The 26,777-nt window shown below is 36.8% G+C and overlaps 1 protein-coding gene and 1 long non-coding RNA gene across 3 annotated transcripts in view; both read left to right on the top strand.

The window, feature by feature from the left end:
* Positions 1–1,665: 1,665 nt before the first annotated feature.
* LOC309478402 lies at positions 1,666–2,579 on the top strand. The gene is made up of 3 exons (XR_014198973.1): positions 1,666–1,767; positions 1,964–2,032; positions 2,164–2,579. It is a non-coding gene; the product is annotated as an uncharacterized lncRNA (long non-coding RNA).
* Positions 2,580–3,494: 915 nt separating this feature from the next.
* The window catches only part of LOC309477267 (interferon-induced very large GTPase 1-like), a 48,849-nt gene continuing 25,566 nt past the window's right edge, over positions 3,495–26,777 (top strand). For both annotated transcript variants that reach the window (XR_014198595.1, XM_082140460.1), the window contains exon 1: positions 3,495–3,589. Coding sequence is in view for 1 of the 2 variants with exons in the window: in XM_082140460.1 (XP_081996586.1) it covers positions 3,525–3,589 (65 nt within the window). In the remaining variant the exon portion in view is untranslated. The remainder of the gene's footprint in view (positions 3,590–26,777) is intronic.

Here is a 26,777-nt window from a genome sequence, read left to right as displayed (position 1 = left end):
TTTTAATTTTTCTGGCTGCTGTAACAATGCATTTATAAAACACATTTGCTTTGGCACAGAAAGCTGAGATTAAACGTGATCAGGTGATGTTAGCCAGTTATTGATGGTACTATAATCATCATGAAGTGGCCCAATTCACTGATCTTATCCAATCTAGACAACAAAGATTAGGATAGTTGTGTCATTAATACATGCAAGTTTTGCATCACTAATCCTGTGAGACAACAGCATGAGATCCAGCAATGTTGTGTAATATGCTGAAGGATTTGAAGTCAAATCAAGCGTTGCATCAGTACTGGCAGATCACGTTAGTCAAGCTCGCATCAGCTGACTCTCAGCTGATCCATGTCTACCTATAGGAATACGATTGCTGCTCTCCCTGCTCTTATCCATGCTAGGCTTCATGAGCCGCTTTCCGACCAAGTAGTTACAGGAACTTAGTTCTAGGAACTGTCCACTTCTAAACAGTTCTAAGAACTACTCTCCCCCAAACTCGGTTTTGCTGTTTGCGTTCGCACTGGCCAAGTGGCCATAGGAACTGGTAGGAGGGGTAAAGGAGTGACGCAAGCACGGTGACTTTTATTTTGACGGCGCGACGGACCTTTATTTTGGCGGCGCTGAAAACGCCAGAGCAAACAGTGCTCGCATTCTCTGTGTTTATTAGTTAGTGATCTGTCTAACAGTACTGTTTAATATGTTATTAGATAGAACTGTTATAGAATGTAGACAGTATATGAAAAAAAGGTTATTAGCCTATGCCGTGTGGTTGATGTCCAGTGTTGCTAGCTGGGCAGATAAACATAATCATGTTTGACTTGGTCCCCTCAAAGTTGCGTTGGATTTTCTCTTCAGCATAAAGGTTTAGAGACCCATCTATCACTGTTTTCCATGTTTGTATAGTTAATTTATGGAGTAAATATATAGGCTATAATCTGTGTGTTTACATTCTAGCTGTTTTAAAATATGGCGGGTGCTGGTGTTCCGCGTGCGTTCGGTCAATCAGCGTACACTAACGTCACGGGTGGTTCCTATAGTGCTGGTTTAGACCCTACTCTGAAGTAGGACCTAAATTAGTTCCTCCAAATGGAGGTCCTAGAACTAAAATCGTTCCTAGTTCCTGCGGTGCGAACACGCCGACATCCGGGTACTTTAGCCAATAGTTCTAGGAACTGTGAAAAGGTTCCTCCGGTCGGAAAGCGGCTATGGATGCGCAGAGAGTTCTTGCCCAGAACAGAACCATACCGCCAATACAAACTGTATGCTAACAGTAAATCGTACTTGAATATAGTGGTCCATAAACATTTGACTTCTGTTGATCTGTTTCTCCTTCAGTCTCTTTCTGCTCAATTGCGATAGTTAACATTTTATTTAACAGAATTCAAGGACCAAGAGCCCAACTAAAGCAAACAATGATCACCATAAATTTTGTAATCAATACAAAAAAAACACATTTTCAATAAAACATCAACATCTAACCTCTGTTAATTCTAAAGGAAAATTATGGAAACTCTAGAAGTTCTGGAAGGGGTGGATGTTTACATAGATGATATTATCATACACGAAAGAGACATGCCGGTGCACGACCAGAACTACAGTTGGTGATGGAATGACTACAATTGGCAGGGCTGAGGTTGAACACAAGAAAATGTAGGATGAAGCAAGAAAATCTACTTTTTTTAAGTTTTAAATATGGCTGACTGTATGTTCTGCAGGGAAATACAGTGTCCCTGTTGAAGCCAGCACACATACACAGTCTCCCACACAGAGGTCAGTATGCAGCAGACAGAACACCAGACATAACCTGCTTTACAGTTATGCTTTACATTGGCCTATTTTTATTCTATTCTATTTTGTGTGGTCTCAGACAGTTGCTGATGTGAATGCACTGGGCTTTTTTTATGGCAAACATTTGAATGTGTGGCATAAAAAAGGGACTGGCCCTTACACATCTCTTTTATTGTAGGATTTTTCATAACCTGCCCCAGAAACTGAGGCCTCTACCTCAATGGGCTTCAGAAGAAATTTGAACAAGGTAAGGATTTAAAACCCTTGAAATAAATTACAGTCAGTCCTGTGTTTGTAGGAAGTCAAGGAACTTTTTGTGATTTGATGAGCCTCCAGAAAACTTGTAATGATCATGTTTGTGGTGGAATTATGTTTCAGGTGGAAACAGACTCAGTCAGGGCCCTGTACAAAAGGAGTCTCGAACTAGACTGTTCACTAAAGGAGACTCGAACTAGACTGTTCACTAAAGGAGCTGGACTGTGAGCTGAGGAGGCTCCAAAAAATAAATAAAAAAATTGGAGATCAAACAGCTGGATAAAACTGATCTCAGTATGTGAACTTATTTAACCAAGTAACACTTTACACAAACAGCAAGCTTTCCCAATGTGAACACTTTAAGAACAGGACACTTCAAACAGTAAACTCACTGTGATCAAGGCACATTAACAGTATCCAGGCAAACGCCCCCCTGAAGTTGAGCTGGGCTGGTTAGCTGCTGCGTTGAAAGCAGAAGAGCAGTAAAACAGTGGAGCAGTAGAGCAGTCAAGCAGTCGGGCCGTCGGAACACCTCAGAAAGCCCGTTTCAACTGACAGCATAGAAACCAGAATAATGCAAAGCTCACAATGACGCACAAATCAGGGGAGTCACTCACCGGCAATCACACATCCCATCACATCGAACTATACAGTAGGCATAAACGGCACTCAACTTGACAGCATCGGGGCCGTGTTTACACTGCGGCGGCAGCCGTAGGGATCGCGAATTCCAATTCCGTCAAAATGCCGGTTTCGTTCCAGATCCTCGTCGGCTTCGCGTTCCAAATGCACTCGATTAACTCACCGGCCGGGTGTCTTTTCTGGATGCCATCTTCTCCCCCGCATCTGCTGTCCCCACTGTCGGCCATAGTCAACATATAAAGCACTCCCGCCCAACATACGTGCCAATCATCAGTCTTCCCGCCGAACACCTGAAGCTGATTTATTCAATTCAATTCAAATTTATTTGTATAGCGCCTTTCACAATACATATTGTCTCAAAGCAGCTTTACAGAGAGTGCATTTCAGAAATGTACATAGAAAAATACAGTTAGTTAATCATGTATTAATTTAGGGCATAACATATCGCCAGAGTTGAGTCGTCTCTTCACGGGTGTTGGGGCATCTGAAGGTTCCATGTGAGGCTGGATACAAACTGGAACTGACAAACTCTATTTATCTATCTAGCGTCCCGAGATAACGACAGAAAAGCAGATGGAAAATAATTAGCATAGCTGCTGTTCATAATATTAATGCATTCGATATGATTCAACTGTAGTATAAAAGGCAGTATTATGCGAACGCTTGGCTAAAGAGTTGTGTCTTTAATCTAATTTTAAACTGGGACAGCAAGTCTGAGCCTCGAACAATACCAGGAAGGCCATTCCACAGTTTAGGAGCTAAAAGTGAAAACGCCCTCCCTCCTTTAGTGAACTTCCTAGGAATGACCAGAAGCCTCGAATTTAGTGATCTTAAAGAGCTTGATGGATTGTAGGACGATAGAAGATCTGTTAAATATCCAGGAGCTAAACCATTCAGGGCTTTATAGGTCAGTAGCAATACATTGTATTTGATACGGAACTTAATAGGTAAGTGTAGAGATGATAGAATTGGTGTTATATGATCATATTTGCTTGACCTAGTAAGAACTCTAGCAGCTGCATTTAGGACTAACTGTAGCTTGTTTATTGAGGATGCAGGACAACCAGCTAATAAAGCATTACAGTAATCTAGTCTCGAGCTATATTACATATGTATTATATTTTACCTATATCATTAAAATATTATAACGTTGTTATTATAAAAAACTCATATTTAATTTGAGATGTTATTTTTAACCTTATAATAATAATAGGCAAAATAATAACCAAATAATAATTTGTTGTGTTTCGTGGTGCGGGTGAGCCCAGTTTTTTTTTGTTGCCGTTTGTGGAGCCTGTGGTGTCTAGAGAGACCGTGTTTTTTTACAGTGTGTTCAGGGGACAGGCAGCTAGCGGATAGTGAGGAGATGTTTGCTGTGTGTGACAAAAAATGTTTTGGCCTAAAAAACGCGTGACATCACTTAGAGCACCTTTAAAAGTGAAATCCACAAAATGCTATCTACTGTCAAATGTAAAGTTAAGACTACACTGTTAAAAAAAAAAACCTGTGAAATTTACGGTAAAATACCGGCAGCTGTGGTTGCCAGTATTTTACCGCAACCTTTTATGTTTTACGGGACTTCAATTTACGGGCAAAAACAAACACAATGTAAAGAAAACCTGTGAAATTTACGGTAACAAAACGTCAGCTTGGATGCCAGTAATTTACCATTAAAATACAGTAGCAACCTTTTAGTTTTTACAGGACAACCCTTAAGTTTATTAGCCAATAAATATTATTATTCATTTTCACTAAACTATTAAAATCTGCTTTATATCTTCGTAATATACTGATAACCACCATAACAATACAGGTGGTAAACAAAAAAAACACATTATGATTCAAACTTCACCATTAGTTTTCCACAAGTTGAGGCTTTTATAGAGATGGGGAGTCGACTCCAAAAGAGTCGATTCCTCGACTCTCACTAGCCCTAGTGTCGGAATCGACTCCAGGTCAGGAATCGACTCCCAGTGTCGAGTGTTTTTTTCAAGTTCAACACAGCAACAGTTCATTATAACGAAAAGATTATAATGAATGTAAAGATACGGAAATTAAAATAAAAAGATAAAGAAATGAGAGGGAAAAAAAAGTAATGCCAGGAAAACAAAGAACAATAATGTATAGATACCTTATACGCTGAGTGGTTCATTTATGAGACGCGCTTCAGTTCACTCGCCGGCGCCTACGTGTCGTGATTATCTATTTTCTACTATATTTACTTATTTATTAAATCCTGGATGAAACATTGATTAAAATTAAGATACAATTAATACAAAACGAAATTCACTTTAAAAAAAAGGCTTTGTGCTTTCTGTTTGAGGTCTCAGTGAAAGTTTTAAAGTCGCTTTCAGAGCGGTCATGTCCGTAACAGAGAACTGTCACGTCTTTTGTTTTTTCCTCATAAATGGGAACACGAAAAATAAAATAAAATCAATATTTTATGTTCTGTGGAGAGCCAACCCTTCTTCATCCGGTGGGTATTACTTTTGGTTTGCCCAGTGTAATTCACAGAATTAGGTACAAAAAAATATTTTGCTACCTAAAAGTGAAAGATTTTTTGTGTCCCGTAACGCATGTGTAGCCTAGGCTATTTCCCATTAAATATAAAACGCATACTGATATTTTTCAATATGTATTAAATGCATTTTCTGAGAATTTATATTTCAAGTTTTTACTGCAAATGTCCCGTTTACAACGATGGAATTGCCCAATATTAAATAATTTACCCTCAACTAGTTTTGTGGTGTAGTATTGTATAATGTTAACTTCAAAAAAGGTGTGTGTCGCGATTCTGCCTTCTCACACCGCGACACAGGTTCGTAGATCTGAGTGTAGCGATTTCGGATTCATATTGCATATTGTTACAGCCCTAATTATTAGAATATAGACATTAAGAGAATAAATTGTTATGCAAGTACTTTTACTTTTAATACTTAAAGTACATTTAAAATCAGGTAGGCTACTTTTTACTTTTTACTTAAGTAGGGTTTTAATTGTGGTACTTATTTTACTAAAGTAAATATGTCTCTGGTTATTTGTACTTTTACTTAAGTACTGAGATTCAGTAGCCCTACTTCCTCCACCACTGGTAATAATATAACTAATATTTTTCAATGTTAAACAAAAAAAGTTAAAAGATAAAGTTAAACATGCTTAAGTTAAAGTTCATAGCTTCACTACATTAAAATTATATAAAATAATATACAAAATAAATAGATAAATACACTGTCTAAAACAAGTCTGCTTTCACAAGTTTAATGATTAATACTAACATATTGCACACTTAAATATGATTTGAAGAAGCTGCGATGTGAAAAGGAGGGGGATTTATAAGGTTTAGTTGATTAAACATTTTAGTATAGGAAACATTTGTATCCTCGCTCTTGACTCCTCAGGAAGCCTCCTCGTTCCTCGCCCCCCTCCCGGTGGAATTAAAGAATTTAGATGTCCTACATGAGAGCGGAGCTCGATCGGTTTCAGGGTCGTAGGACATACGAGCGAGAAACGAGGAAGCATATTGATACGCATCTTCTAAATCCTGACCCTATTTTAATTCAAAGTAAATGGAGTCGAGGAGTCGATTCCACCGACTCCAAAATTAGGAGTCGGGAGTCGGAGTCGACTCCCAAAAAAACTGAATCGAACACCCCAAGATTTTTAGAAGGTGCACAGTGTCATACACATAAATACAAAACACCATCATGGTGACACACACATGACTCCAAATAATGCCATAAACATTCATTAAACAATATATGATGTAATATAAATTCCAAATGTACATAACTGATAACAAAAACTAAGAAGAAACATAATTGTTTAAATTAAATAACATCAAATGCAGGGCCGCGGGCAGGGCCGGCCCGAGGCATAAGCGAACTAAGCGGCTGCTTGGGGCCCCCTCGCCACCAGGGGGCCCCCAATCGAGTTTTTTTTTTTTTTTTTTTTTTTTACATATTAATTAACTTAAACAAGTGACATAAATGAATGAAAGGATTAATAATTCAAGACAAGAAAATTCTGATTTCATGATCAATATACCTGCCTACAACTGCTGTTGTGTCATGCCAGTGTTTGAGTCATGCTCATAACCTCGCGTGCATAGACAATTTGTGCGCAAAGTCACGATAATGTTAAGCCATGTCACAAAAATTGTATTGATTTATCCTTTAAATGTAATGATATTCAGAACAGAACAAGAATAAAAAAATCTATAAACTATAGAAATAACTATAAACAAGCCAAAACGAAATAATTTAAAGCGAAAGCGAAAGTAAGCGGCGTTGGGCTCACGTATCTCTCTCATTAGAATCAAAATGTTTCAACATTCGCGATGGATTTGGATGGTAAACTATTCTTTATCATAGGCTTTGTACTTCACTCACGATCCAATATCGACGGAAAAAATCATCCTCTTCACACGCGCAAAAATGTGCTTGGAAACATCACAGTGGAAGATTACAAAGCTGGAATATGTTGTGTGTGTGTGTGTGTGTGTGTGTGTGTGTGTGTGTGTGTGTGTGTTTGTGTGTGTGTGTGTGTGTGTGTGTGTGTGAGTCGCGGGCGTGATCGAACAGTGGAAACATAAAAACATACTCCGTCATGTTCATACAAGACATCATTCAAACTGCAAAGTGTTGCAAAACGTTGGAGGATATTTTGCAAATAATTGTTTTAATGTGTTTTGTGACAGTTTGTTTTCAGAAGTTTCCAAGAGTTAGTAAAAGAGTAAAGAAAAAGTAAAAACTTTTTTAAGTAGCTATTTTTTTATTAAGTATTTATTTTGTATTAATACATAACCTCATTATATTGATTGATTGATTGATTGAAAACTTTATTGAACAACAACAATCAACACGAAGTGTTGAAAAGGATAAAAACACAAAAAAGCCCAAAGGCTTGTTTCCATTGTGGTCCTTAAGATGGAAGATGAGTAACAGTACATGGACTAACAACATTGAGGACAATGAAGAAAGGGGGCATACAAAAAAATACAAATAAAATAAAACAGATAAAAACACAAATAAAAAGAACGAAACAAGGACTAAATTCCCAGATAGACAAGGTATTAATTTATAATGTAACATTATAGCGTGACATTGTGTCAATAATTGTCAAGCACAGGTGACTCTGCGTGGTGGGAGGGGGCCCCCAAATCAAATTCTGCTTAGGGCCCCCAAAAGGCTCGGGCCGGCACTGGCCGCAGGAAGAGGTTTTAGGTTGGGGGTGCTGATTTTTTTTTTTGGGGGGGGGGGGGGGGATAGGGGGATAGGGGCGTTACCACTTTTGAATAAGAAACAATATCAAGACTATAAAACTCCTCAAAAAACGCGCACACACTCAAACCTGACTGCTCATCACATTTTTGACTTTATTGATTCTGCTTTTATTCCGGAGTCCCTTTTATTTTATTGCTCCGGAGTCGCATATCAGTCACAAAATGCGCCACGGGGAAGAAAAAAACATCTATAGCCTAAGTCGCACTGGACTAAGTCGCATTTTTTTAGAAATTTATTTCACAAAAAATAAATAAAAAAATGTTACAGACAGTTCTCCGTTACGGACGTGAGCGCTCTAAAGCGGCACTAAAATAATGTTTTAAAACTTTCACAGAGACCTCAAACTGAAAGCACAAAGCCTGTCTTTAAATTTAATTTCGTTTTGTATTAATTGTATCTTAATTTTAATCGATGTTTCATCAACAAATTGTCTGGATTTAATAAGAAGTAGCCTAAATATAGGCTATAAATAATCAGGATACGGAGGCGCTGGCGAACCTGGAGCTCGTCTCATAATGAAACTCAGCGTCGGCCTATAAGGTAGCCTATTGCCTCACAGACCTGAGACATATAGATAGCTTGAAATGTCTACTTTTAAGCAGAACAATTCAAAACGAAAGAAAACAGACTGCGCTGCTTATGCAATTCGTATGAAATGTGCATTTCTCTCTGGCGCTGCGAAGATCGCGAGTCGTCAACTTCATCTGTCTAGCCGACACTGACATAAAAAATAACTGTTTTATTAGTAAACAATTAAAATGTCTCCTGCTATATTTTACATATTTGCCTGTTCCTTACAAAACACTGACAGTGGGGTTTGTGAGGTTTTTTTTTTTTTTTAGCAGCTGCGGGCAAATTCTTTCGACACACACACACACACACACACACACACACACACACACACACACACACACACACACACAATATTACGTAACACTCTGCGCTTATGTTTTAAAAAGATAATTTAACATATAAATAAAACAATTTAAATAGCCCACTTAAAGTGTTTATTACAAATAAATGACTAAATGCTAAAAATTTATACATTTTAATGAACAAACATATGCGTTGCATTTACAATTCTGTGAAAACAGGGGGTGCTGCAGCACCCCCAGCACCCCCACTTCCCGCGGCCCTGATCAAATGTGAAGTGTCACGCAGGGAATTCTGGGAATGTCAATATAGAGAAACAACAAGAACTACAACTGACTTCAGCCACAGTCTTAGATGAAATCAACTGAAGAGAAAAGAAGTCAGATCATCTGTGAAGATCTCAGCTGAGGAGGATTAAACAACTCCACAAACAGCATTACCAGCTTCACTTATTACTAACCAGACTGACTTTATTTCTGTCAGACGTCTACAGAAGTTCTTATTGAGAATTAACAGAGGTTTAACTCTAATGTGTTTCATTTTAAATCACCATAACAGTGATTAGTGTTTCCATTAGTTGGGCTCCTAACTCTTATTATATATGTTGTTTGTTTTTTGGCTGCTGTGACAGTGTGTGTGTCAAACACATTTGCAGCAGCAAAGAAAGCAAAAGGGAAACAAGGTCAGGTGATGATGATTATCTGTTGATGGATTTGTAATCATCGTCATATAGACTTATTCACTATTATAAGGTATAACTATTAGGAGGTATTATTAATCTAACATTTATGTTGTCACATATATATGTTTTTCACAACACAAATCTTGTGTTACTGCAGCATGAGATCCAGCAATAATATACCAATCAGTTAGAAGACTTTAACAAACATGAGCACGCAAAAGGCAGTTTTATATGGCACACACAGACATCAACAATCAGTGTATGAATCTCAACAATGGTGACAATCAAAAGTACTTTGCTGCAATGCATGCTGGGTACCAGCATAGTACAAAACTCCCAGCATGCATTGCAACATGAATAATTTATGCAGCTGAATTGTCCTATTATTTTGTTTAATTCTAAATATGTGCTTTTATTTTGTGCTGTTGGTTTTGTTGTGAAATAGTAGCTTTTCAGTGATGTTCTGAATTATTCTGTTTATCTGAATATTTGTGGTTGCCACCATTGTTGAGATTCATATGCTGATTGTTGATATCTGTGTGTGTCAGTATAGACTACTTTTATTTATTTTTTTTATCTTATCTTTGTTAAAAGATTTAAATAGATTTTTCTATTGCTGGATATTATGCTGCAGTAACACAGGGTTTGTGACATGAATATATTAGTGGAACAACATAATTGTTAGATTATAAAAAACCTCAGTGAATCAGGCTGTTTCATGATGATTATAAAATCATCAACAGGAAACCATCATCACCTGATCTCGTTTCACTTTAGCTTTCTTTGCTGCTGCAAACGTGTTTGACAAACACACTGTCACAGCAGCCAAAAAGGACAATAGATATATTAAAGCAACACTATGTAACTTTTCAACCTTCATAATATATTTCCAAGATCCTTGTGATGGTACATCGACTTACAATAGGTTGAATGACACATCTGCCATAGCCTGACAGGGTCTGTATCGCTTTTACTGGCACTATGTAACTTCGGGGTTCGGGTAGTAACCAGAGCACAAAAAGAACTACAAAATTCGACTGCTTTACGGCATACGTCACTTCCCCCACCACTTCGTCAAATTTGGACATGAGAGGCCAACCAGCATTTGTTTTCGGCTATCCGACCGCTCAAACCACTTCAGGAGGAGATCTGAGACGCATTCCAGACGAAACTGGACAAGTGTAAATGCATATGGTTGTTGAAACCACATATGTAAATTGTACTCCTCCCAAAAATGCTAAAAAATAAATAAATAAAAAAACGTGTGAGAGCGTGTTATAGGTTATATGTTATATCCAGATATGACGACGCGCTGGAACACGCATCAACGCAGATGAGCAACTGCATCAAGCCAACGTCGCAAATCAAAGTGAAAGTAAGTCGCAGACGCTTAACACACAATCTTCATCATTAAAAGTAAAGAAACGAAATGATCTTCTCTTTGATTTTGAAATTTTAGCTGATGATCTATAAAATGCAGTTCATGTCTGTTGCTTTCGGTGACGTGCACTCCATTAAATCTGCATATAGCCTAGCGCGAGAATTGAAGATCGAATTTAAATCCGTTTCGCAAAAATACATTTATGTGACCAGGTGTAAATGGAATCGTTTTGATAAATCAGATAGCTATGCCTCACGAATTAGTTTGCCAGCTGAACTCAGGTGTTGTGAGGTGTATTTATCACGTAGTCCTGAGGGATATCAGACGACGCTGTTGACGTTGATTCCTGCGATTATCATGAGAATAGCTTTCAATTTCTCACATAATTATCAGGACATAAATAAGCCTAACGTAGAGGTTGTAAATAGTGTAAACTAGCACAATTTGCAAACTATTATGATAAATTGCAATAATCATGTCTAATGACATCATAACGGCCAATGTTATGAAATAATGCGACGTACATAACTTAATTGATGTTATCTGGCATTTTGTAATGTTTACATTCCAATAAAAACAACACAAATTAAATTATACAGTAGGCCTAGATTATGGACTATTTACTTGTAATTTAACTGCAATCATGTAAAAATGTTATAATATAATTTACGACAGTGCAAGTATTCCACAGCGACCCTAAGGGTCACTTGTTTGACAAAAACACAATTTCTACTTAATGTGGCTTTAAGAGTTAGGAGCCCAACTAATGGAAACACTAATCACTGCTATGGTGACTTCAAATGAAACACATAGAGTTAAACAATCCGTGTATCAATCAGGGTATCTTCCGTCCATTTCATTTCCTATTTGAAATGAAATAAGCAGAAACGAGAAACGGCGCCTTTATTCGTTTTTTAGTTTTTTCCAAAAAACGAAAAAACGAGATTTCGGCTTGATTTTTCGTTTTTTTAGTTCACGGGCAAAAAACGAATAAATGACTTCAAAATTCGTTTTGCACATGTGGACGGTCATGAGGCGCCCCTGTCAGCCGATTGGTCAAGAAAATCTGAGCATGTGTCGTCATCGGTAGTTCCCCAGGTTTATTCAACAAAATAATAGTCCTCTGCGTACCGCATATTAAACTGTTCAGGGCAGGTCCTGGGCTTACTTATGTGCAACTTAACGCCTTTCAGAGAAATATTTATATATCAGAAATATTAAATATTAATCTGCACCCAGACGGTTTTATTAGCTGTGCGGAGTTAAATCTGTGTGGTGAAGCACATACGCAGCAGTCATAACTCTTCTTTTAGACAATACGCTCAGTTTTGGACAAGGGGTGGTTATTGCAAATACTGTAATGCAAAACTTCTGATGGTGGTGGGTACCGCGATGATGGTAAATAAAATTGTACTGTAACTGTAGCTAATCATAGCTGCGAGAGCGAGATGATTGACAGGACGATAGCGGAGGAAAAAGCGCAAGATTTTGTTAGTAAAGAAGTGAGTTTGTCTTTGAAAACAACAACAACAACAAAAAGTTTTAATAACAGTGTTCATTTTAAAGGGACATTTCCAAATATATTTTATTTATTTGTTAGCCTATGCTGTTGTTATTCTGTCTTAATCGTTTTGTTAATTCAAGTTTAATACTATGCAGGAGTTTTTAGGTTTTTTTTATTGTAGCCTACTATTTTATTGTTGTTGTGTTTTCATTAAAAAATAACAATGAACCGCATTCGTTTGAAAGGTTAATCCATAGGTCTTTCATTTACTTGTGTTATCTCATCCGTCTTATTCTCTTTGTTAATAACGAATAGGCTAATGTTAATTAAAATTGTTCAAAGAGTGGAGGAAGATGTTGTCAAACATTAAAAAAATCTAAAATAAGCGCTATGCTGAACGTAGCCTACCCTCGTGCACTGTTCGATTTCCGTGTAGGCTACTTACGGAGCGGGTCCAATTGACAAATTTGGTCAAATTGTTTTTTTAACCATTTTTTAAAACCGTTTTCTTTTTATAAACAGTGTAGGCCTACTGACTTTTTTTGCATCATTTTTTTTTTTTACGTTTTCATTTTTTCTTATACATTTTATGCTTATAACATCATAACTGAACAATTCAATGTAGCTGTATGAAAATAATGTTGACTTTTCCTAAGTTAACTTTCCCTTTAGTTTCCTATAGACATAGTTCCCTAGTTTCCCTAGTTTCATTCATTTTCTGTATCTTCAACAACATTTTCCTCAATCTCTGAAGCATCCTCTAACTCGGAAACATCTTCATCTGTATCAGTATCATCAAAAACCTGTGAAATTACTTATTTAAATGTCAATTTTTGGGAGCTCATTTTTCCTGCTGTCTATGTCAAAGTCTTGTGCCACACTAAGCAAAATTGTGGGAAAGCTCATTATTCACTCACATGGGAGTGAGAAACAAAACATAACAAAAACATACATCAAATAAATGTTTTTTATTCATTTATTGGCTCTGTAAAGCTGCGTTTGAAAATCATAAAAGGTTAAAAGCTAGGATATTTCAGATATCTTGAATATAGAAATGAGAGCTTATTTGTCTGACAAAGATTTTCATCTGTAATTTGCAATTAATTCTGAACAACGTGATTTAGCTTTTTCAAGTGTGTTTGGATAGGGTTAGATCACTTTTAGACACTTGCACTTTAGAACTGGAGTTGAAGTGCCCTGTCATACAAACACATGTGTCCGTACAGTTGCATTTTAATAGCTGAGGGACAAATTGACCCGGGCGGGAACATCACAAATGTAATAGTAATTTTGTTTGTATGTCAACACACATCAGCATGTAGAAACTTTGCATGCATGATCATGATGATAAATGAAAAAAAGTCACAAAATACCAACAAACAAAGGTTTAATATTATTTCAGGTAGATTGAAAAAATAAATGATGGCTCATTTTTACCATCTGTGGCTGACAAAATATTTTTCTGTATTAAAATAAGTGTGGAAAAGCTAATTTTAGCTTCATAAGGTTGTAAAAAAACAAACAAAATAACAAAATATAACCAAGCAATTTTATTATTTTGGGTCAGTAGCCTACAGTTGCATTAGAGTGTTAAAATGTTTGGGTCAAATTGGCCCGTGAACATCAGGAACGTAGCCTAGGCTACTATAGTAATTTTGTTTGTATAGGCTATGTCAAAACACATCAGCATGTTGAAACTTTGCATGTTCGTCATGATAAATGAGAAAGTCACAAAATATCAAGAAAAAAACCATAGGGTTAACAGTATTTCCAACAACTAGAAAATCTAAGGGTTCTTACTTCTTTCACACCTGCCTCATTTAGTTCTGTTGAATCGCACTAGAGTTCGTTTTCCCCCTTGGTGCGGTTCGCTTGGGCAGGTGTGAATGCAGCAATCGCACTCGGGTGCGCACCAAAAGCGGTACGCTTTCAAACAAACTCTGGAGCGGTTCGTTTGTGGTGAGAACGTGATCCGACCTCGAACAGACCCAACTGCCAAAGAACAGGCTATGATTAGCTACAGTTACAGTGCAATTTTATTTACCATCATCGCGGTACCCACCACCATCAGAAGTTTTGCATTACAGTATTTGCAATAACCACCCCTTGTCCAAAACTGAGCGTATTGTCTAAAAGAAGAGTTATGACTGCTGCGTATGTGCTTCACCACACAGATTTAACTCCGCACACGCACAGCTAATAAAACCGTCTGGGTGCAGATTAATATTTAATATTTCTGATATATAAATATTTCTCTGAAATGCGTTAAGTTGCACATAAGTAAGCCCAGGACCTGCCCTGAACAGTTTAATATGCGGTACGCAGAGCCATAGGACTATTATTTTGTTGAATAAACCTGGGGAACTACCGATGACGTCACATGCTCAGATTTTCTTGACCAATCGGCTGACAGGGGCGCCTCATGACCGTCCACATGTGCAAAACGAATTTTGAAGTCATTTATTCGTTTTTTGCCCGTGAACTAAAAAAACGAAAAATCAAGCCGAAATCTCGTTTTTTCGTTTTTTGGAAAAAACTAAAAAACGAATAAAGGCGCCGTTTCTCGTTTCTGCTTATTTCATTTCAAATAGGAAATGAAATGGACGGAAGATACCCTGATTGTACACGGACCCAAATGCGGTAAATAGGCAGGTTACTTCCGTGTACGCACAAATTACTTCCTTTTACACTGAAATGCCTTCCGTTTGCACAGAAAAGTTCACGCACATCCACATATGAAATCACTCGCATATACATACACAACTAAAGCATGCATCCACGTTTTATTTTGTATGTATGCGCGTGTGTTTTGTGGATGTGTATGCGCGCATCGAGTTTATATGTATGTGCGAGTGTTTATAGGCGTATATGCATGGAAGTTTATATGTATGTGCGAGTGTTTATAGGTGTGTCTGCGTACAGCGAGTGTATATGCGAGTATTTATAGGTGTATGCGTGCGTCAAGTTTATATGTATATGCAAGTTATTCACAAGTGTATATGCATTCATTAATAACATAATATGTATTGGTATGGATTTCATATTAGTGTGCACGTGTATTTCATATATGTATTTTGAACATCCAATAGTATACATGTATATGCACGTGTGCTATGTATGTATTGATAAGCAAAGTTTGATTTAAATCCTACATGGCGCCTCATAGAGTACCAATCGTGCTTTATAAACACAATGTTGGAACAGTCAGAGAAAAACTAACAATAAAAAATGAAAAGGGTCAAGAGCCCAACTAAAGCAAACACTGACCACCGTAATGGTGACTTGAACCGAAAAATTCCATAAAACATTACCGTCTAAACTTCTGTTGAATCTCAAGAACTTTTGTAGATGTATAACAAAAATAAAGTCAAACTGGTAATAATAAGTGCAATAATGTGTAAAGGTTGTAGTTCTTGTAGTTGTAGTTCTTGTGTTTCTCTTTCCTTCAATGATTCTGCTTATTAACATCAGGTGTCACCACTAATGGCCAATCATCACTTAATTAATCACTTAATTATCTCATTAACTTCAACACTGCTTCAGTGTTAATTTTTAACACTCTGTAGTTGGACCTATATGTACACCGAGGAGTGTTAATTTAACACTGGGGAGTTTGCTGTGTACTACAACCATGGACGTAGCCATGAGGTCTGAATAATAATGGTGTATATAATAAAGGTTGTGAAATAATTGCCTAATATTGTATTAACTCGACTTTAGTGCTGCAAGGATATTGCACAGCATCAAGATCATTTGTTAATGGTAATAAAGTGCGAGATAAGATGCAAGTAGCTAAAGTAAACATTTCATAATTGACAGTTGTTTTAAGATAGAAATGTTAAAAGACCAACACAAATAATTGGGCAAATAAACGTTTGACTAATTTCACCATTTTGAATTGAAAATAGGCCTATATAATTTACGTAACATCCATGTATAATAATTTTAGAAACTGTCAATGTGAGAGAACAAGAAACCTAAACAAAGCCGTCTTTTTTAATCATATTGGGCATAAGATTAATAATGAATGTGTACATATTGTGAATGAATTTAATCAAATTTGTTAGCTTTCCTGGTAGCCTTCAGTAAATTAACTTGTCTAAGAAAATGATTCACAAAACATAAAAGTATCAGTTGACCCTATGTTTACTTTCTAAACTGAAAATACTATCAGTCAAAGCTCAGCTTTAGGAGGGGAAGAGACGGGGCAAGATGAGGACACAGAGAGAAAAAGAAAGACTGATGGAGATTAGGAGAGAGCAGGTTTTGACAATAATCTACTGCCCTGACATGGTTTTAAAGCTATTTCTTACAAATTGTTTTGTCCTTCAAAAGTCTTAAATTGCACATATGTAGGTTCGAGAAATAAACATTTCCTAACTAGTTCACATTTGGGACCTCTGTGATTATTAAACCATGTCTACAGCCCTGAAAAATCTTTTTTACTGTACAAGTGAGATATTGGCAGAACCTCATACAGTAAGTCAGCCTGCCTAGGCATTTACTATAACCTTGTAAATATCGTTCTTTGGAATAAATGATTGGACGTTTATATTTTTGGACTGTGAGTGGAATTTACAGACGGTCCCTTTAGCAGCCTAGGCGAATATGCAGCGAATATCAAAACTAAAACTAACTTTACTGCGCTACGAGCAGTTGCAGTTACAAATGTAAAGTCAAATGCAAATGCCGTTTGCCCCTCTCAGTTTTCATTTTAGCAACAAAGTTGCTAAACTAACTTCAATTTCAGTAAATTAAGCATTGTTCTCAGTCAACAGTTCAAATTTTAAACTGTTAAAATTAAAACATTTAATTTGGCCAGGAACAAAAACGCCATCAGGTGACAGGAGAGGATAAATAACACTGTAAAACCCAACAAGTTAAGCTAACTCAAATAATTTGAGCAAACCGATTACCTCAATTCAGTTAAATAAAAAGATTAAATAAAATTATGAGTATCATCATGCCAGTATGGAGACGAAGTTGGTCATAGGCCTGTTTTTAAGGCCTTTCTATATTTCTTCCAGCTGCGCTCCATTTTTCTGGCTGCTCTCTTAAGGGCCAGAGTGTGCTCGTTGTACCACGGCGTTGGAATATCTTCCTTAATCTTCTTTAAGTGCAAAGGAGCAACTGTGTCTAAAGTACTGGAAAAGAGTGAGTCAATAGTTTCCGTTGTAATATCGAGTTCTTCTAAGCTATCTTGGATGCTGAGATGATGAAACTGATCAGGAATATTATAAATAAAGCAATCTTTAGTGGCAGAAGTGATAGTTCTACCATATTTGTAACAGGGAGTTTGTTTTGCAGGCTTGGCTAAATGAAGTTTACACGAGACTGAGATGTCATTGCTCTTTTGCAGAATGTATTTTGATTCAGTGTCGATCAACATTGATTCCATGTGATAATATTAGATCTAGAGTATGATTATGACAATGAGTAGGTCCTGACACGTGTTGTCTAACTCCAATAGAGATTAGAATGTCTCTAGATACCAATCCCAATGTGTATTTTGCATTGTCTACATTAAAATCACCATACTGCAAACATTTCTAACTCAAATCAATATTTTCTATTTTAATATTAATATCACATGATTATTGTAGAGTTTATACGCCCGTATAAATATAACTAATTATTATTCATAACGGATTATGATCAATAATTCATAATTTAATTATTTTCAGAATTTACTGTAGCAGAATCAATAGTATGATCATTTTATCAGTTCATCCAATGAACGGAAAGCATAACCAATTATTAACTCTAGGAAATATAATATCTTCCTGGCCAAGAAAGACTAATCCCCAGCTAACAGTAAATAAAGAAGTAAATCAAGGGTAAAAGCATAGGTAACTTAGATCGCAGTTCAAGACAATAAATTCGTAAGCACATAACACAAGTAATACTTCTCTTTTCAAATACAAACAATACTTTATTGATTATATGCTAACACACATAAAAGTACCTAACACAAACACACACACACGCATATACACACACAATTCATACAAGTTACAGAAAGAAAGAAAGAAAGAAAGAAAGAAAGAAAGAAAGAAAGAAAGAAAGAAAGAAAGAAAGAAAGAGTTTGGAAAGAATGAGTTTAAGGGTAAGAGGAAGAAATCCCGAATTTCCATATGCACTCAAGATTCTATGCACTTATAAGACATAACCTGAATGAACCATCAGTAATTAATTTCACCCTTCGTTTCTTAGGTGGGTTACTAAATCTGTATCAAATATACCAGTTCAGTTTAAGAGTCTGGAGGCAGTACTTGCTTGTTTACGTTCCCTTTTTCTCTTGGGATTCCCTTTCGGCGTAAAAGGGATTTCCCGAGTTCGTTCTTTGGCTGGTCTCCTCGTGCCTGGTCTGAGGCGGCCAATCACGTGGTGTAGGCTACTGGCGGGTTGATGGAAGTCTTTGTTTGAAGCTGGCTTTGCAGAAGAAACGTGGACCGAAACTTTGCTGCAAAACTTACCTTAGAACCGAGACTCACAACGGAAAATAAAGGAAAACTTAGAAAAGAAAGAAAATTGAGACGAGAGTAGATGATGGCTTGAATGAAGCTGTTGAACACGTTCTTCTGATCTTAATTTGGGCTCTTTGTCTCTACGCGTCTACATGGTTACTATAACCATCGTCTGCTGTCTCTGTCTTTTTGTTCTGCCCCCCTTAACTAACGCTCTGCGCTGGTTTTTTAAAGGTTTTTTAAAACAAAACAAGGTTTGTTCCTCCTACGAAGGGAGTTCTGACTGCTGCTTTGTTTTCAAAGTCGTAAATCATGTCTTCCCTGGGGGTGTCGGTTCTCTAGCTTTAAGTGGAGACCAGATGCAACAGTTTAGGCATGATTTCTAATTATCAGAATACGAAACATTTTACACAGATTTAATTCCAGCCATCTTTTGAATTAAGAACATACGATCATGCTGACAGGAAACACGACACACTTTCTTTCACACACCTAATAGTTATAACAATTACATGAATTATATGTAGTCTAAGCAAGTATAGACATAAAAGAATTATGTAGTTGAACGATGTTTGATTATAGGTCAGTCAAGAATTGTTCTGGGATGAGTTTTATGGATTTTGATATGTAAAGTGTGTTGGTGTGTAAAGTTTATGTGTTTTAAGACATTCCAATCTGAGGTCATGGATAGTTCCCGCTGAAGTCTGTTTTGTTCATCTCTTGTGGGACCTTGGTCCTTAAGAAAGACGGGGTCTGTTAGTTGCAGGGGTCAGGTGACCTCTTGCTAGGGCCCTGAGCAGTACCATTTCTGAACAGATCTGTCTTGCAAAATTATCAAACGTTGACAACGTTCTTCCTTTAGTTAAACAATAAAAAGTATTTTTGGTTGCAGACTCTCTGGAGACTGTGGGTGATTTATGGCTCTGGGTTTGGTGATTTGAGTCTGGAATGTGAAGACTCTTTGTGGGATTATGTATGAACAAAATCACCTAAAAACTTCAATTGTGTTTGGTTCATTCTCGTAGTCGCTACATTATATTAGCCATGTCATTCTACAACATGAGACACAATAGTATTGTGACAATCAGAAGAATTTTAAAATCATATTGTGCATTAAACATTTTGAACTACTGTAGCACTAAGGAATAGGCCTGTCACGATAATTAAATAGCCTAACCGTCTGATCGCGAAAATGATAACTTACAAAGGATTAAATTCATCAAAATTATTTAATGAATGAAGCACACAAAAAATGTATGATAAAGCCCTAAAGCGAACAATTAATCGTCATAATCGTCAAAGCCCTAAAACTGACTGTTACGACTCGTTCAATAAAGACAGGCTTGACGTGAACTTTTCCAGTTGGTAAAAAGGAAACCAGCCGCAGCCGACAGACACAAAACATAAGTTCCACAAAAAATATAATTTATTAAGGCGGAAACAATAATTAAATTAAGGAGCCATGGCTTCAGGGTGCCCAAAGGCCAAAATAATAAACAAAATAGACTTATAAAACATGTATAACTTACCTAATCAGGGAATAAACAAAATTACAAAGAAACTTCCCTAACTCCCTATAAACAAACACAAATAAATAAACAAATAAAAACAAATACAGAGTAAAAATAAATGGCAGGACAGCCCTACACTCCTAAAACATTAAAAAAAAAAACGAATTAAATCATCACAAACAAACAGGATCAAAAGAGGGATCAAAAGGATCTGTCGACTGGAGGAGGAATCCGGAGGCCAACGCCAGAATGAGCTCGACATCTTCGATTAGCGCCGCCCTTTTAAAGCGGCACATCAGTAGATCCGCCAATCACCCAATCCCTGCACACATATACAAAACAACGACCCACACAAAACAGATACAGAGGATCACAACTCTAACAATTAATCGCAATTATTTTTTTAGACAATTAATCATCAGCCAAATGTCATAATTGTGACATGCTTACTCATGAATCAGCATATAAATCTCAGCAATGGTGAAAATAAACAAACAGCTTCATGCTGCAATGCATTCTGGTTTCACCTTAGTACAAATCTTATACATGACTCCCAACATGCATTGCGGCATGAATAAATTATGCAGCTAATTGCTAAGTGCTGTTAATTTACAGCTCTCTACTGTTATTTTACACCTCTCCTTCTTTACAGTATCTTAATGTAATAATACCATGGACGTTAACTCGTTTCATGTGGGTTTACTTTACCGTTTACTTTGAACCATTGAAGTTTAAAAACGAATATATGGTGTTGGTAAATTTAATTTAATTTCAGTCCACTAAAAAGGAATATTTTTTTATATAAAACTAAACCGCTGCTCAAACACTTAGGGGTGGTTTCCCGGACCGAGATTAAGCCTAATCCTAGACTAAAATTGCCCTTTAAACCAGATTAACAGAAATCTGCTTTCTCAGTCAAGGCTTTAAGTAGTCCTAGATTTAGTTTAGTCCAGAGTTTAATAAGCTGATTTCCTGGAGGAAGACTAGAGTTACTCCAGGACTAAATCGAGGCTTAAATTAAACCTACCAGGAGGCAGGTTTAACTTCAGATTAACATTGTGTTTCAAAGTGGACACGTGTATTACCCACACACACACACACACACACACACACACACACACACACACACACACACACACACACACACACACACACACACACACACACACACACACACACACACACACACACAATTTAATGTATGTGTGTGTATATGTATATATAGTTCAGATGCAAAAGCCTCTAAGTGCCATCTGAAATTTTCTTTTAGAATGATCATTTTTATCAAGCTCGTATATTTAAGTTCAGTAATTTCACCTAAATGGCAGTGAAAATTACCTATTAAATGTAATTTAAGTGAAATTACTGAAATTAAATATACAAGCTTGATAAAAATGATCATTCTAGAAGAAAATTTCAGATGGCACTTAGAGGCTTTTGCATTTGAACTCTTCATATATATATATGAAGAGTTCAAATGCAAAAGCCTCTAAGTGGTTATATACACATATACTACCGTTCAAAAGTTTGGGGTCAGTAAGAATTTTAATGTTTTTAAAAGAAGTCTCTTCTGCTCACCAAGGCTGCATTTATTTGATAAAAAAAAAAAAGTAATAAAGTAATATTGTGAAATATTATTCCAATTTAAAACAGCTGTTTTCTATGTGAATATACAGTAAAATGTAATTTATTCCTGTGATCAAAGCTGAATTTTCAGCATCATTACTCCAGTCTTCAGTGTCACATGATCCTTCACAAATCACTCTAATATGATGATTTGATGCTCAAGAAACATTCATTATTATTATCAATGTTGAAAACAGTTGTGTACAATTTTTTTTCAAAATTCTTTGATGAATAGAAAGTTCAAAAGAACAGTATTTATCTAAAATCTAAAGCTTTTGTAACATTAAACACTACCGTTCAAAAGTTTGGGGTCAGTAAGAATTTTAATTTTATTTTTTGGGGAAACAAATACAAATAAATCAATACTTTTATTCATCAAGGATGAGTTAAACTGATCAAAAGTTACAGTAAAGACATTTATAATGTTAGAAAATATTCTATTTTAAATAAATGCTGTTCTTTTGAACTTTCTATTCATTTTTTTTATAATTTTGAAAATTTGTACACAACTGTTTTCAACATTGATAATAATAATGAATGTTTCTTGAGCATCAAATCATCATATTAGAATGATTTCTGAAGGATCATGTGACACTGAAGACTGGAGTAATGATGCTGAAAATTCAGCTTTGATCACAGGAATAAATTACAGTTTAAATATATATTAAAATAGAAAACAGTCATTTTAAATTGTCATAATATTTCACAATATTACAGTTTTTTTTTTTTTTTTTTTTTTTTATCAAATAAATGCAGCCTTGGTGAGCAGAAGATACTTCTTTTAAAAACATTAACAATCTTACTGACCCCAAACTTTTGAACAATAGTTTGTATATATTACAAACAGACTTCCAGCATTTATTTTCTTTTATTCCATAGCTGGTGTGTGCAGTTTATTTAGCTTGCTTAAAATAATTTTCTCTTGTTTAGTAATTTTTTTTTGATTGCAGTCTTTTTCTGATTCCATTGTTTCCTTGGATTTGCTTCTCAGTTCCATGCAATTTTAAGCTTTTCTCGGTTCATTCCATGTTTTACAGGCAACCTCTATCATGCTAATTCAGATTAGCACAGTTGGTTTTAAATTAATCTGGTTTATTTTAGTTCAGGACTCCATAGTCCAGGTGTAACTAATCCGTACTTAATCTGTGTTACAGAAAGCCATTTTTTAAGACACGATTAACTATTCTTGATTAAGGCCTACTCCTGGCTTAATTTAAACCCTGTCCGGGAAACCGCCCCAAAGTGTGTAGCCTAATAGTGAAAGAATTTAAAACACAACTAACTCACATACATGTGCTAATGTACTTAACAACTCACAACTGCAACAAGAAATCACAACTGCATCAGCAACTACAATAAAGCAACACACAGCATAACATCAATGTTTCTTGGTCTTCTGCTGGACTGAAGCACAGGCTCTACTCTTCAGCACAATGGTGACCCACAAAACCCAACAGAAACCCTTTAATTCCCAACAGAACATTGAACAATAACAGGCCTCATCTGTACCGTCTTGTGCAAAATCACATAAAATAACAATTCAGCTCAACATGTGCTCCCCTGATCAGTTATATTGGCTTTATATTCATTTTCACTAATAATAGAGTGAGATAAACTTGATTTGTTTAGTACATTTTTACAATAAAATACTGGCAGCACGGTTGCCATAAATTATTTCACAGTTGATTACTGTCAAAATACATTTCATATGTGTTTTTTCATCTTACACCTTTATCCCCTTTAACCACACTGCAAAATCCTTTTTTAAATGAACACTTATTCGTGTCCACACTAAAGTGTTAAAGTAACACTGAAGCAGTGTTAAAGTTAATTAGATAATTAAGTGATGATTGAATGATGACTGAGCAAAATTAACACCTGTTGTTAAACAACTTCTGCTGAGAAACAAGAACAGAAACTACAACTGACTTCAGACACAGTCTAAGGGCGCTTTCACACTGGCAGTTTAGTGCGGACCGGAGCACGGTTCGCATGAAAAATCGCTAATGTGAACGCTGTCATCGGACCCGGGTGCGCACTAGAGTACCGAACCCGGGACTACCTGGAGGAGGTGGTCTGAGCTCGGTTGCTCCCGAACCGTGGCGCGGTTCGCGTTAATGTGCAAGCAACACGGACTCGGGTGCGCGCTTGTTCAGGAAGTATAGTATCCCGCGCATGCGTATCACTGTCGATATCATTGTTTCCTCACACACGACAACCATAGCTGTGTCCCAATGTGAAGGCTGCATCCTCCGAAGGCCGTATTTGAAGGCCGATTGGCCGCATTTGAAGGCCGATTGCGTCACAGCGTCGCGACGAAGGACGTCCCAATTCAAAGGCTGCATCCTTGGAAGGTCGCATTTGAAGGCCGATTGCGTCACGCGGCTCAATGAAGGCTGTCCCAATTCAGTTCTGCATCCTCCGAAGTCCGTATTTGAAGGCCGGTTGCGTCATCGCGACGCGACGAAGGCTACCCTGATTCAAAAGCGACGCCAAATGCGTCCTTCGTTTCCCCGTGAAAGGAAGGATACATAAATGAACACTTAGCGGCCTATCCTACCCTATTCTACCCCATAAGTCATTGCGCGCCGTTGACGACAGCATTTATTTATTTATTTTTAAAGGCGGTCGAGACTAGAGATCGGTGGTGGACAGCAAATTCACATTTAAATGTAAGTTTAACCAAATTTGAGTATATAGAAATATGATTTCTTAAGTATTTTGTATGCATGTCTTCATGTGTCATATTTTGCAGTGTTAACAATGCACTTAAGATTGCACCCATGTGTTAAGCTTTTTTAGAGCAATTCAGGAGAAAAAAAAAACACGTCTTTGCTGAAATGTATTGTGCTGTTGTTGTTAACAAGCCATGGTTAATTTGCTCCGCCCTTAGGATTGCAAGTGTCCTGGGACAGGTGAGGGTGTGAGTGGGAAACCCACTGCTGAAACTTGGCCCTGGTTTGTCCTCATGGCCCAGTTCAGCAGTGGGTGCCCACGGTGAGGAGGAGCCAGAACCAGCAGCACCAGCACCAAGGCAGAGGCGAAGAGAGCAGGGAGAGGATGGACAGGCTGTTTTCTCTTCTTGAGAAAATGATTGAAAAATATATTTTTTTTTCTACATATTCTTTAACTTTTTTCATTATTTTTTAAAAGGAAAGAAAATCTGTACATAATTTTTTTATGCAACTTTAAATGTGTAAATAAAAGAATGAATTGTTCTGGACATTGTTTATTTTTTTGACAGTCATAATTTCTACTTGAAACAAACTCTTGTATACTTTTTTTTTTTCAAATAAAATTGGTAAATGAAAATCATTTGTTCCACAGGCTACATTAAAGTACTTTTTCCAACTATTAACAACATATGTTAAACATATCAAAATCAACAAACATTTACAGTACATAAAATAAGAAAAAAATTATGTAGACTTTTATTAGAATTTATTAGAATAATAATTAGACTTTCAAAAAGAGTAATTTCTGAAAAAAGTACTTTTAATAAGTTTTTAGTATCAAGAGTAAAACTAGAGGTATGTATTCTGCAGGGGAAAAAAACTCCTTGTCAGAGTTTTTATTATAGTTTGTATTTATATTATGACATGCATTTTACTTCTGAATATTTTCAAGGTTGTTACATTATATACTTTTGTGTAGTTTAATGTAAAATCATATGTGAGGGAAAAAATGTACTTCAGTAGGTTACTTCACATTTGTACGTGAATATTTAATGAAATATGCAGTTCCGAAAATTAAAGTCTCATATAAGTTTGATATGTCCCATATCAAAGGGCGCATCTGAAGCGCTCGGACCGGTCTAGCCTACAAGGACTGTTCTTGTCGCCTGGCAACTGTGACAGCTGCCGATGACGAGCGCGAGAAATACTGGACTTTTTTATATTCAATTGGGTTTTATATTCAAACAGGGCTAAACCAAAAATACATGACCTGGCAGTGCCGGGGCTGAAACATCTTCACCATGTCCTCCAGTAAAATATAAAACATAAAAATGACAATAGCCAATTCTGGCTCCATAGCTGTTTACTCAATTAGGCTATATCAAATGAATTATCAGGATGGCAGCTGTCCTCTCGCACCGTTGAGGAGCGGTGATCAGAAACACCTGGTTGCACAATTAGGAAATCCTATGAAGGCTACATGGTGCGTCCCTCGGAGGACGCATAGGCTGCATCCTTGAAGTCTTCAGTCCTTCGAAGGATGCAGCCTTCACATTGGGACACAGCTCATGATGAGTGGCAGGGGAACGTTGTGGGACACTGAAGAGGTGAGGTGCCTCATTCAAATTTGGGAAGAACAAACCATACATAAAACAAACCATACATAAAAAAAACAGCAGAAACACGGCGTCCCCTGGATATGTGCTGAATTACACCATGTAATGAACATAAACGTAGTTGTCTCTCACTATGTTGTGCATAATAGCACCAAAAAACAAACAAATTACAGCTATGCTCAGTCGAGTTGTATTCTCCATGCGTTTTCCGTGTGCGTTTGCGATGACGTAAGATCACTGTAAACGCACCTGGGTTCGATACAACTAATTGAGTGTGAAACCAGACCAACGCTGCGGGGGGCGCCGGGAACTAGCGCACTCGGGTTCGGACCGCAGCAAACGAACCCAGTGGAAAAACGCCCTTAGATCAAATTAACTGAAGATAAAAGAAGACATTACATCTCTGAAGATCTCAGCAGAGGAGGAATAAACAACTCCACAAACATGTCCTGTGCCCACTGGGATCGTTACATCCTTT

This window comes from Leuciscus leuciscus (assembly GCF_965113295.1).
Source record: "Leuciscus leuciscus genome assembly, chromosome: 1".
In the NCBI taxonomy this organism is placed as follows: Eukaryota; Metazoa; Chordata; class Actinopteri; order Cypriniformes; family Leuciscidae; genus Leuciscus; species Leuciscus leuciscus.
Note: the sequence above shows the minus strand (reverse complement) of the source record. Positions and strands in the feature narration are given on the sequence as shown.